We start from the raw sequence: 13,554 nt of genomic DNA, 5'->3' as shown, positions 1-13,554 counted from the left end.
CCAGATCATTTATAAATATATTGAAAAGTAAGGGTCCCAATACAGATCCCTGAGGCACTCCACTGTCTGCTTCCTTCCACTGAGAAATTGTCCCTTTAATCAGGGATTTTCTGACTGGTCACTCACATACTACCCCCATTGAAGGATCGACTTAATGTGATAATGTTGCTAGAACCTATCGATTACTTATTTTTGTAATGATTTGTTTTCCTCGCTCTTTGTTCCATTTGCCCCCATATTGCCTATATTTAGGTTAATATACTCTATGTAATGTATAAATATATAGGTAGAGTTATATATATGATATATATATTTTGGGTATATTTACCGTGTTCTTTGAGAAAGTATTACATGTAATTATGTGAAAATTTAAAAAAAAAATAAATTAAGAGATCACGTTCCACCTGTTCTATTTTCTCTACACTGGCTTCCTATTTCCCTACAGATTCAATATAAAATTCTGTCTTATCCACAAACTAATCCACAATCCTTCAGCTGTCTGGCAATGCACACTCCTCTGGCTTTATTAAGCTCCGCCCACAAGTGTCTGCTCGAGGTACTAATCATGCACCTGGCTAGATTAGACCTTGCCAGATGTCGAGCTTTCTCTGTTGCAGGCCCTTTACTGTGGAATTCTCTCCCCGACAACCTCAGATTACTTTCTAACAATAAGGATTTTAAGAAACATCTAAAAACCCACTTATTTATGTTTGCGTACAAATAATCCTCCATCCTTGCACCTTTTCTTCTCTCCTTTTAAAGTATTGTGTATGTATTTTATTCGTTTTATGTTAACTTGAGTTTTAATTTTGTATGTTTAATTTGTAAACCGCTTAGGCCTACCCCCATTGATTTAGCAGTATATGAGAGTTTTAAAATAAATAAATAAATCTTAGTGCTATTGGGCCTACCAAAAAAGAGTGGATAGATCGCCCATCTCGGTACAACCTATCATGGGGCACTTTATGTGGGGTCTTCTTCAGCTAAAACCTCCCTTAAGGCCCCCTGCAGTGTCCTGGGACCTCAACGAGGTCCTGGCTCAGTTTATGAAGGCTCCTTTGACCTGAAGTACCTGACCTGGAAGGTTTTCATCTTGGTGGTGGTCACTTCAGCGTGCAGAGTCAGCGAACTTCAGGTTTTGGTGTCGTGCCCACCTTACATAAAGTTCTTTCATGATAGGGTAGTTATGCTTACACATCCTGAGTTCCTGTCGAAGGTGGTGATGGATTTCCATCTGAACCAGTCGGTCATTCTGCCCACCTTCTTTCCTAAGCCTCATTTGCACCGGGGAAAACGGGCTCTACACAGCCTGGATCGCAAGAGAGCCTTAGCCTTCTACCTAGAGCGAACAGCAGGCGATCGGCAATCCACACAACTCTTCATTTCTTTTGACAAGAACCGATTAGGAGTTGCTGTGACCAAGCAGACCTTGTCCAACTGGCTAGCGGATTGCATTGCTTTCTGCTATGCGCAGGCAGGACTGTAGCTGGGGGGGGGCCATGTCAAGGCTCATTCTGTTCAAGCCAAGGCAGCTTTGGTGGCCCACTTGCAAACAGTCTCCATGGATGAGATCTGCAAAGCTGTGAAATGGAGTTCTCGCCACACCTTCATCTCACACTACTGTCTGGACAGGGACTTTCAATGCAACAGCAATTTTGGCCAGTCAGACCTCCGGAATCTTTTTCAGTTGTGAAACCCAACACTTCCTACCTCAGGCCCTTTGTTCGAATTCAGGCTGACTCCCTCTGTTACCAACAGCACCAGTTTTGTTGTGCCAGTTGGCACCTGGTTGGGTGCATGTTGGTTATATTTGTTTTTCGGGGACCAGTCTGTAGCTAGGGATTCACCCACATGTGAGGACTACCATCCTGCTTGTCCTAGGAGAAAGCAGAGTTGCTTACCTGTAACAGGTGTTCTAGGATAGCAGAATGTTAGTCCTCATGAAATCCACCCACCACCCTGCAGAGTTGGATATCTCCTGTGTTTTTTTTATTTTTCATAATTCTATGTTATGAGACTGAAGAGGGTCCCCATGTGGATGCATGCATAGTGGCATGTTGGGCATGCTCAGTGTGCCTAGTCAAAGTTTTAGAAACTTTGACAAAAGTTCTCCTTGCCAGGCTCCATCTAATGATGTCACCGAAATGTGAGCAGTAACATCCTGCTGTCCTAGGAGAACATCTGTTACAGGTAAGCAACACTAATTTCTGGAGCTAGCTAAGATATTTTCCTCCTGACACATTTTCCTTTAATTTAGATTCCCGCCCTCAAAACATCCAGTGCTTGCTTTGCCGGGTGCTCCTGCCCAATTTCCAGTTCTGGAGGAGCACCGACCACTGCAGAAATATGTGGTATGGTCAGATAAAATGGTGCAGGAGGGAGAGGCCTACATCAGTTCTCTGTTGTTTCGACCCTACATTGGGATCCATTTGAGGATTGGCTCAGACTGGGTATGTTTTCAGTTCACAGGCTTTTTAATGTTTTGATTATTTGAGCAAGGTCTCCCATTCCACATTGTCAATACAGGACGCTGGTGACCCCAGCACTGTGGTTAATGCTGATTAAATTGGAAGTAATGAGATTCTGACTAGAGCTTATTTCTCCACATCTAGCTGCACTTTGACTACAGAAATTCACCTGAAATGGGGATACTGCCATTACTTTGCTAATTAGGAGGTTTCTTAATGCCAAGTCTGTTGCCTGTGTTATTGCCTCTGACTTATGGATGGCAGCGTCCATTGGCATATAAGAACATAAGAACATGCCATACTGGGTCAGACCAAGGGTCCATCAAGCCCAGCATCCTGTTTCCAACAGTGGCCAATCCAGGCTAACTTCATGGAGTGCCCCCTAGTCTTTCTACTATCCAAAAGAGTAAATAACCGGTTCACATCTACCCGTTCTAGACCTCTCATGATTTTAAACACCTCTATCATATCCCCCCTCAGCCGTCTCTTCTCCAAGCTGAAAAGTCCTAACCTCTTCAGCCTTTCCTCATAGGGGAGCTGTTCCATCCTCTTTATCATTTTGGTTGCCCTTCTCTGTACCTTCTCCATCGCAACTATATCTTTTTTGAGATGCGGCGACCAGAATTGTACACAGTATTCAAGGTGCGGTCTCACCATGGAGCGATATAGAGGCATTATGATATTTTCCGTTCTATTAACCATTCCCTTCCTAATAATTCCTAACGTTGTTTGCTTTTTTGACTGCTGCAGCACACTGAATTGCCGATTTCAATGTATTATCCACTATGACGCCTAGATCTTTTTCCTGGGTGGTAGCACATAATATGGAACTTAACATCGTGTAACTATAGCAAGGGTTATTTTTCCCTATATGCATCACCTTGCACTTGTCCACATTAAATTTCATCTGCCATTTGGATGCCCAATCTACCAGTTTCACAAGGCTCTCCTGCAATTTATCACAATCTGCTTGTGATTTAACTACTCTGAATAATTTTGTATCATCTGCAAATTTGTTCACCTCGCTCGTCGTATTCCTTTCCAGATCATTGATATATATATTGAAAGCACCGGTCCAAGTACAGATCCCTGAGGCACTCCACTGTTTACCCTTTTCCACTGAGAAAATTGTCCATTTAATCCTGCTCTCTGTTTCCTGTCTTTTAACCAGTTTGCAATCCACGAAAGGACATCGCCTCCTATCCCATGAGTTTTACTTTTCCTAGAAGCCTCTCATGAGGAACTTTGTCAAATGCCTTCTGAAAATCCAAATACACTATATTTACCGATTAACTTTTATCCACATGTTTATTAACCCCTTCAAATAAATAAAACAGGGTGCGCTGTTCGCTGCAGGAAGAGATGGCTGCTCGTGTTTGAGGCTCCAGCCCTGCCTCTTCATGGCACAATAAATTCACCACGAAAAAATTTTAAAAACTTGCTTTTAAACATAGCATCGGCTTGGGCACGAGTTGCTGACCAAATTCGTCTACCAAAACGGGCTGTTCGCTGCGAGTCCGGGAGCACTGTAAGTAAGGGCAGTTTCTGCCTTCATGTCCTGCCGGCCGCCATCTTTGCCGCGAAAGTACCAACTAGCTTCCCGACGCAGGCCAGTCTGTGCAGAAGTCATTGAGTACCCGACTATAGCATTAATTTAATTTAAAAACACCTATGCAGGGCCGATTGCCGCAGGACGAGCAGGCAGCCAGTGCCTGAACCCCTCTGCTCTATTTTCTCCCGCCTGCCATTAGGAGCCTTGGGAAAAACTTTTAAAGCAGAACATTTAAATTAAAAATAAGAAAGTCTCCGGTATTCCTGCCCTTACCATCGCGGTTTAGGTTGCAGGGTTGGGTTGAGCTAGAATAGGGGACTAAAGACTTTATTAAAGCAGCCGCCTGGCTCGTGGAGCAGCAGGGGAGCTGCAGGAGCGTGTCAGCATCGGCTCAGCTTTCTCCCTGGCAGCCATCTTTGCAGCGCAAAACATTGCAGGGTCACAACAAAGGGGAAAATAGCTGTCGGCACCTCACCATTGCCTGCACCGGGGGAGAGAAGCTCTTTCATAGGGGATTTTATATATTAACTTTACAAATCTTCAAAAATGGAAAATTTCAAAACGGAGCTCTTCTCTGCGATTTAGAAGAGTTGCGGCCGCTGCATTTGGAGCTCTCTCTCGGCGGCCCCCACCTCCTGTCCGTCAACCACCCTCCGCAGCAACTTTTCAGCAGCAGAATTCAAGCAATAAAATCTCTGCAGCAACATTCAAGCAGCAAATTTCAGCAGCAACATCCAAACTGCAAAATCCAAAAGGGAAATCTAAGAACCGAAGCAGCAAAACCAAAAGGGGACTTTAAACATCCAAATGGAATATTAACCACCACGCTGTACTCACGAATTGACAGGACAAAGAACCCTAGCCATGGCCCTGGCATGGGTAAGCGCCCTTCCTTTCCGAAAAATTAATCAAGACAGGATGGCACAGCTTGCTATGGTTGAGTAGTTCTGCCACCTCGCTTCCCCCACTATTTGTTTTAAAACTAAGAACAGCGTACAGTTAGCGCGGACCCCCAAGAAGTGTAGCAAGTATACTACAGAAACGCTAGCCATGACCAGCCGCAAGAAGCTAGTAGATCTGGGCAAGTTTATTTATTTATTTATTTATTTAACAACTTTTAATATACCGACGTTCGTATGGCACATCACGCCGGTTTACAAGTAACTCAATTAAAGGAGGAAATTACAATGAACAGGGGGCAGGGAATGGGAGCAGGCCAGAAAAAAGGAGGGGGGTAAGGGAGACAGGAGAAGAGAGAGAAAGATAGGTAGCGTGAAAGAGAGTAAGGAACAACTGTCAAAAATAAGAAATAGGAGGAACTTATTTACAGAAGGGACTATTTACAGCAGTTACAACTAGCAATAGATTAATTACATCGGATACAATGAGCAATTTTGTAAAATAGTAGAACGAGGGCGGGCAAAGGAGAGGCGATAAGGAGGTGCCTTAAAGGGCTGGCAGGGTGTGAGGGATTAAGGCTGGGGGCTGTAAGAGAGGAACTAGGGTAGGAGTGACTAGGTTTGATTGGTTTCCGGATAGGCCTTTCTGAAAAGCCACGTTTTTATGCCTTTTTTGAAGGTGGCCAGGCAGGGTTCAAGGCGGAGAAAGGTGGGGAGAGTGTTCCAGAGTGAAGGGCCTGCTATGGTAAAGGCCCTTTCTCTCGTGGAGGTGAGATGAGCAATTTTGAGGGAGGGAGTATGTAGGATACCTGTGTGGGAGGATCTGGTAGGACGATTGGTTATGCGGAAGTGCGGTGAGTCCTTGAGCCAGGGGTTGGATTTGTAGAGGAGGTTGTGTAGTATAGTGAGGGTTTTATACTGTATACGGAAAGAGATGGGTAACCAGTGGAGGTCCTTGAGTATGGGGGTGATGTGGTCTCTTTTTCGGGTGTTCGTTAAGATTCTCGCCATCGCGTTCTGCAGGATTTGTAGGGGTTTGATGGTCGACTGTGGAAGGCCAATGAGGAGGGAATTGCAGTAATCCACTTTGGAGAGGATAGTGGTCTGCAAGACTAGACGGAAATCTTGTGTGTGGAGCAGTGGTTTTAGCTTTTTCATGATGTGGAGTTTGTAAAAGCCTCCCTTAAGAATGGATTTAATGTGAGCTTTGAAGTCGAGGCGTTGGTCAAGTTCGATACCGAGGTCTCTGACAGTTGGTGGTGGGACGTGGAGAGAGGATGTGATATTAGGGAGTGATAGTTCAGGTTGATTGGATATTATGAGTATCTCGGTTTTAGAAGCATTAAGGGCAAGGTGGAGGTTGGATAGGAGTGAATTGATGGATGTAAGATGGGAGTCCCATAGTTGGAGGGTTTCTTTTAGGGTATTTTGGATAGGGATGAGGATTTGAACGTCATCGGCATATAGGAAGAAGTTCAATCCTAGGTCAGAGAGCAGGTGGCACAGGGGCAGTATATAAATATTGAAGAGGGTGGAAGAGAGTGAGGACCCCTGAGGAACTCCTTGTGTGAGGGAGATGTGAGAAGATTCAGCTTTGTCAATCTTTACTATGTGATTGACGATTCCTCCGGGTCCCGCTTTGCAGCCCTGGGACCAGCAGCGGTCGAACAAACTGGGGCTGAGCGACCTGACTCACCATCTCCTGAACAGGAGGGAACCCAGGCGCTGCATGCTCTTACTAAAACGGGCTTTGACAACTGGTTTGCCGACCTTAAGAACGATATCAGGTCTTTAAAAGATGAAGTTAATGTCAACATAGAGAATCTGCGCGCGGACATGCGGGAATTTGGTCGCTGTGTGGAAGATGTGGAGAGTATTGTGGAGGGGCAGGTTTTAAAAGTTGAGGTGATTTCTACAGATATCAGAGACCTGCAGCAAAAGTATGAAGAAACGCAACTTAAGCTCGAGGATTTGGAGAATCTGTCTCACCGTGCAAACATCTGCATTCGGGGCCTCCCAGAGGTGCCAAGCCTATGCTAATGCTATGGACATGACCCGCTGGATCTGTGCTGCGTTGTTAGCAACAGGCGTGGAGAGCGGGGATCCCCAATGCAGGACTGAAGTTGTGATAGAGAGGGCGCACTGGGCACCGCTCCTCGGAATGCGCCTAAAGACTTAATAGCTTGTTGACATAGTTATCTTGTAAAGGAGGACCTGCTCCGCTGTGCTCGCCGGGTGTCCCCCTTTAGTTTTATTTATTTAAAATCTTTTCTATACCGTCGCTAAGTAATATACCATCACAACAGTTTACATGTAGGCACATAAATTAATGTAAGTGGGTGCATACTATCGTACATTCTAACAGGTGCCACAAAAGGTTCAGTTACAATAAATCATTAAAGTCAATCACTTGTTTAGTGAAGTAGGTCATGACCAGGTGTACCTGTAAGGTACTGTTCGCGGGTAAAAATCATATATATAGTGTTTACAATTACGTTTGTGAGGTAGATTTCATAGATTGAGATGCGCATTCTTAGAATATTGCTGTGTGCTGGTGTTCTTCTTCTGCCTATTCCTGTATATTTTCATTCTCATTCTTCAGTCTCTTTATAAAATGCTTGTTTAAAAAGCCATGTTTATAAACGTTTCTTAAAGGTTTTGAGATCTCTTTGCAACCTGATCTCTAGGGGCATTGTGTTCCAAAGTGTGGGGCCTGCTAAAGATAAGGCCCTTTCTCTCACTTGACTTAGTCTCTCAGTTTTTACTGAGGGAATGGTTGAGTGCTTTATTTGCCGATCGAAAGTTTCTGTGTGGGACGTGCACTCGTAATGCTGTGTTTAGCCAGTCCGATTTTTCATCATGTATTAGTTTTATGTATGGTACATAGGGCTTTGTATTTAATTCTTTGTGCAATAGGTAGCCAATTAATTCTCCCAGGGTTTCGGTTATATGGTCCCTCCTCCTTTTTCCTGTTAGTATTCTAGCTGCTGTGTTTTGAAGTATTTGAAGTGGCCTTAATGTTGTATTCGGGAGTCCTAGTAAAGGGAGGGCCATGAGTTGCAGCTATTCACTGATCTGGCACCGGCTACTTTACGACATCTGAGGGAAATTCAGCCGCTCACTGCCCTCTTGTGCAAAGAAAACTTTCGTTATCGCTGGGTTTACCCATGGGGTTATCCTTCACGATTAAAGGTACTTACGACGCAGGTGAGAAATATGCAGGAGGCCATACCAGCCCTCCAGGCTGTGGGAATCGACGTCTTTACCCTGGACCAGCCGCCGGTCAAGATATCAGTGCAGAATCAACCCCAGTAGCAGCGTGTGGGGAAAGGTGAAAGGCGCCTCACCCAGAATACGGTGGTCACAGATGACGCAGACAAGGGGAGGCCGACTTGAGATCCGGGACATTGGAGTGGCGGGAGGCCCCTGCTAATATGTAGGGGACAGTTTCTCCACATTACCTTTGGGTCTAGATTGCCTGTTTCTATGTGGTTGGAGATTCTGCTGGGGCATTGTCTGAGGGGCTACCTGATCATGCCAAGAGAGACAATTGCTTCAGCGAGACGCCGAACCCAGGACTCTCTGTGTTGGTTGTGTTCTCTGGTTGTTGCAAAGTTGGGTTTTGTGTGCGGTTTGGGGGGCAGTAGGGGTCTGCTCTTTATACTATGACATTAAGGTATTGAGTTTAAATTGTTCACTGTTCGCTAACTATCTAAAGTAGAAGGCGCGTTGGGGGAGGCCAAGGGGATCTCCTTCCACGACAGAGGTTCACAGTGGGTGTGGAGGAGTTGGTATGGAGAGGGAGAGGGGGGTTCTGGGGGAGGGTTGAGGGAAGGGTGGGGGGAGAAGAAGTGTATCTGGGGAGCGATGTCAGTCACAAGGGAGGTTTTCATTGTTAGATATGGAGGAGGGAAATAATGGGGTGCAAGTGCAATTTTTAGGCTACACTCATTGGGGGAGCAGTGGGAGCTGGAGTCCACAGGGGTATAGATGGTGGACATTAATTGCATCTCTATCAATGCTAAGAGGTTAAATTCCCCGGTCAAGCGGACAGAAGCTATTCAGGGAACTCAAGAGGCTCTCTGCACAGGTGGCCTTCATCCAAGAAACTCATTTATGCCGTAAGGATGAACGTTTACTTATGTCCCGGTGCTATCCTCTGCAAATCTATGCGCTGGCCAAGGCATCTCAGCAGTATAGTGGGGTGGGCATTCTTTTTGCACAACATCTGCTGGTCCAAATACAGGACCAACAATGTGACCCACTGGGCCCATTTTCTTATCTTGCGGGTGACAATTTCTAATGTACCATTGGTGCCAGTTAGCATATATTGCCGACCAACAATGCAGGTTGAGACCCTGAGGAAGGTTTCCCATCGTTTAGCCACCTACCCGAACGTAAACTGGTAATAGCGGGAGATTTTAATATCCCTCTTGCACAGCTATAGACACATCAGCTCAGGCCTCTTGGGGCCTGGGGAGCGCTAGGAGAGTTTTTCACTGCCTCCTACATACGCTTCACTTGGTTGATATCTGGAGGCTTAATTACCCGCATAGTAGAAATTATACTTTCTATTCCCACCCCCACAACACCTATAGTAGAATTGACTACTTCCTGGTTACTAAAGATTTGGTCAGTGGTACTTTCTAAAGTGGATATAGAGGCTATCACGTGGTCTGAGCAATGCCCATTAAGGTGGACTGTTTCATTGTGATCTAGGGATGCTGGTCGCCACTTTCTGGAGGCTTAATGACTCTTTATTAAAAGACCCACTCTATGGAGACCGGATTCATGAGGCTTTAGAGGAATATTTTTCCACCAATAATATGGCAGGGGAATCCTCAATAGCGGTATGGGAAGGGCATGAAGGCTGTTTTCCCGAGGTCACCGTATGAGTCTTGCTACATATCGTACAAAATGACTGGCCCATCGGGAGACACTGGTACGGGAATAAGAGACCTAGAGGGGAGGCATAAAAGAACCCTGGAGGTATTCCCATTAGGTGGTTGACTCAAAAGAGGGAGGCGATAGCGACTTTAAATTGCGGATACCATAGCCTATGCACTAGATATTTTGCAGCAAAAATATTATGAATTTGGGGATAAACATAGTTAATTACTGGCCAGGCGGTTTACAGGCTAGGTGGGTAAAGGCTTTGGTTCATAGCATTGTCATCTACTGGAGAACTCCTTTTAAACCAAGATGCAATTCGGCACCGCTTTCAGGAATACTATGAGGAGTTACGAGTTGATCAGTAATTCTGTTATTGGAAAGTCGGTATATAAAAAACGCTAAATAAATAAATAAATAAATAAAAGCCGGAGGCAGAACCCGCGGAGCAGGTTTACAGGCCTCCAAACCAAAAGGAAGAGCTGGACAGAGATCTGGTTGAAGACATCCATAAGATAGGTAAGAAGGGAGAAGTGGTGATCGTGGGTGACTTTAATATGCCAGATGTAGACTGGAAAATCCCATCTGCAGAAACTAAAAATAGTAGAGCAATAGTGGATGCCATGCAAGTATCTTGTTCAAACAAATGGTATTGGAACCTACGAGAGAAGGAACTATACTCGACTTAGTGCTCACTAATGGAGATAATGTCTCCGATGTCCAGGTGGGCACCCACCTCAGCACCAGTGATCATCAAACGGTATGTTTAATATCACTAAAAGAATAGGGAAAAAGAACCACAAAGACCCCGAGTTTTACAGTTCAAAAACACGGACTTTGAGGAAATGGGTAAGTACCTGGAGGAAGAACTAAAAGGATGGGAGAACGAGAGAGATGTGGAGCAGCAGTGGACCAATCTAAAACGAGCAATCACCAAGGCAACTACTCTATATGTTAGAAATGTAAAGAAAAGCAAAAGAAAATTGAAACCTATCTGGTTCTCAAAGGAGGTGGCTGACAAATTAAAGCTAAAAGAACAGCATTCAAGAAATATAAAAGATCCCAAAGGGATGAACACAAAGAAGAATATTTGATTCAACTGAGGGAGACAAAGAAATTAATCAAGTGGCAAAAAGTCAAGCGGAAGAGAGGATTGCCAAGGAGATAAAAATGGTGACAAAACATTTTTCAGATACATCAGCGAAAAGAGAAAGGTCCAAAGTGGTATAGTGAAATTGAAAGGTGATAATGATCAATGTGTGGAGAGAGACGAAGAAATGGCAGAAATATTAAACAAATACTTCAGCTCTGTGTTCACTAAAGAAGACCCTGGAGAAGGACCATCTCTACACAACAAGAAACTGGAAGGAAATGGAATAGATGAAAATCCTTTTACAGTAGAAAATGTGTGGGAAGAGCTAAAGAACCTGAAAGTGGACAAAGCCATGGGGCCTGATGGGATTCATCCAAGGATATTGAGGGAGCTCAGAGATGTTCTGGCGGGTCCGCTGTGTGACCTGTTCAATAGATCCCTTGAAACGGGAGTGGTGCCGAGTGATTGGAGAAGAGCGGTGGTGGTCCCGCTTCACAAGAGTGGGAACAGGGAGGAGGCTGGCAACTACAGACCGGTTAGCCTCACTTCGGTGGTGGGAAAGTAATGGAGTCACTGCTGAAAGAGAGAATAGTGAACTATCTACAGTCTGGAGAATTGATGGATCAGAGGCAACATGGATTCACCAGGGGAAGATCCTGTCAAACAAATCTGATTGACTTTTTTGACTGGGTAACCAAGGAATTGGATCAAGGAAGAGCGATCTCATATACTTGGATTTCAGCAAAGCTTTTGATACGGTTCCGCACAGGAGACTGAATAAAACGAGAAGCTTAGGAGCGAGTGCCGAGGTGGTGACCTGGATTGCAAATTGGTTGACGGACAGAAGACAATGTGTGATGGTAAATGGAACCTTCTCTGAAGAGAGAGCGGTTTTAAGTGGTGTGCCGCAAGGATCGGTTGTTGGGACCGGTCTGTTCAATATCTTTGTGAGCGACATTGCGGACGGGATAGAAGGTAAGGTTTGTCTTTTTGCGGATGACACTAAGATCTGCAACAGAGTGGACACGCCGGAAGGAGTGGAGAAAATGAGACGGGATCTAAGGAAACTGGAAGAGTGGTCGAAGATATGGCAGCTGAGATTCAATGCCAAGAAGTGCAAAGTCATGCATATGGGGAGTGGAAATCCGAATGAACTGTATTCGATGGGGGGGAAAGGCTGATGTGCACAGAGCAGGAGAGGGACCTTGGGGTGATAGTGTCTAATGATATGAAGTCTGCGAAACAATGCGACAAGGCGATAGCAAAAGCCAGAAGAATGCTGGGCTGTATAGACAGAGGAATATCGAGTAAGAAAAGGGAAGTGATATTCCCTTGTACAGGTCCTTGGTGAGGCCTCACCTGGAGTACTGTGTTCAGTTCTGGGAGACCGTATCTACAAAAAGACAGACAAGATGGAAGCGGTACAGAGAAGGGCGACCAGGAAGGTGGAGGATCTTCATCGGATGACGTACGAGGAGAGATTGAAGAATCTAAATATGTACACCCTGGAGGAAAGGAGGAGCAGAGGAGATATGATACAGACTTTCAGATACTTGAAAGGTTTTAATGATCCAAAGCAACGACAAACCTTTACCATAAGAAAAAAATCAGCAGAACCAGGGGTCACGATTGAAGCTCCAGGGAGGAAGATTCAGAACCAATGTCAGGAAGTATTTCTTCACGGAGAGGGTGGTGGATGCCTGGAATGCCCTTCCGGAGGAAGTGGTGAAGACCAGAACTGTGAAGGACTTCAAAGGGGCGTGGGATAAACACTGTGGATCCATAAAGTCAAGAGGCCGCCAATGAAGAGTGGGTGACTCGCCAGAATGATGGCTACTGCCTGGAACAATACCCTTATTCAATAAACATACACATGGTTACTGTGACTCCAACATCACTCTAAGCTTCAACAGCAAGAGGAAATGTGGAAAAAAGGATTTGCACTCACAAAGCCGGGAGTAGCTGGCTGCTACGGCGGTTACTACCCCAAACCAAATGTGCCTAATATTTCACTTTCGATGCACATCCAGCATAGCTCTTGCTCCAACGGCAGGGAGAAGAAAAACTGATACTTCACGCATAACCAGCATAGCTCTCTGCTTCACGGCAGGGGAAAAGAAAAACTGATAACTTCACGCATACCCAGCATAGCTTCAACGGCAGGGGAGAAGAAAAAAGGATTCACACTCACAAAGCGGGGAGTAGCTGGCTTGTTACGGCGGTTACTACCCCAAACCAAATGGCCTGATACTTCACTTTCGATGCATATCCAGCATAGCTCTCTGCTTCAACGGCAGGGGAGAAGAAAAAACTGATACTTCACGCATATCCAGCATAGCTTCTTCAACGGCAGGGGAGAAGAGAAAAACAACCAATAAGGGCTGTATAACATAGTCTGGGTTAAAAACAAATAAGCATGGGTGTAGCTTGCTTATTGCGGCGGTACTACCCCTACTACCCCCTAACTAATCAAGCTAGATATTCACTGGATGCAGCTCCATCACTGCTCTCTACATTAATGGTGGGGGAGGAAGGGAAATAGAACCAAGAGCTAAAAGAAACAGATAAGTATGAGAGAAAAAATGTGTGAAGCTTGCTGGGCAGATGGATGGGCCGTTTGGTCTTCTTCTGCCGTCATTTCTATGTTTCTAT

The 13,554-nt window shown here is 45.1% G+C and overlaps 1 protein-coding gene across 1 annotated transcript in view; it reads left to right on the top strand.

Moving 5' to 3' along the window:
- LOC115082262 (GDP-fucose protein O-fucosyltransferase 1-like) overlaps positions 1 to 6,959 on the top strand; it is a 52,850-nt gene extending 45,891 nt beyond the window's left edge. The window contains exons 6-7 of the mRNA XM_029586508.1: positions 2,258 to 2,450; positions 6,630 to 6,959. Coding sequence (XP_029442368.1) covers positions 2,258 to 2,450; positions 6,630 to 6,959 — 523 coding nt within the window. The remainder of the gene's footprint in view (positions 1 to 2,257; positions 2,451 to 6,629) is intronic.
- The last annotated feature ends 6,595 nt before the right edge of the window (positions 6,960 to 13,554 follow it).

The sequence above is a fragment of the Rhinatrema bivittatum genome, unplaced genomic scaffold (assembly GCF_901001135.1).
Source record: "Rhinatrema bivittatum unplaced genomic scaffold, aRhiBiv1.1, whole genome shotgun sequence".
NCBI classification, from domain to species: Eukaryota; Metazoa; Chordata; class Amphibia; order Gymnophiona; family Rhinatrematidae; genus Rhinatrema; species Rhinatrema bivittatum.
Note: the sequence above shows the minus strand (reverse complement) of the source record. Positions and strands in the feature narration are given on the sequence as shown.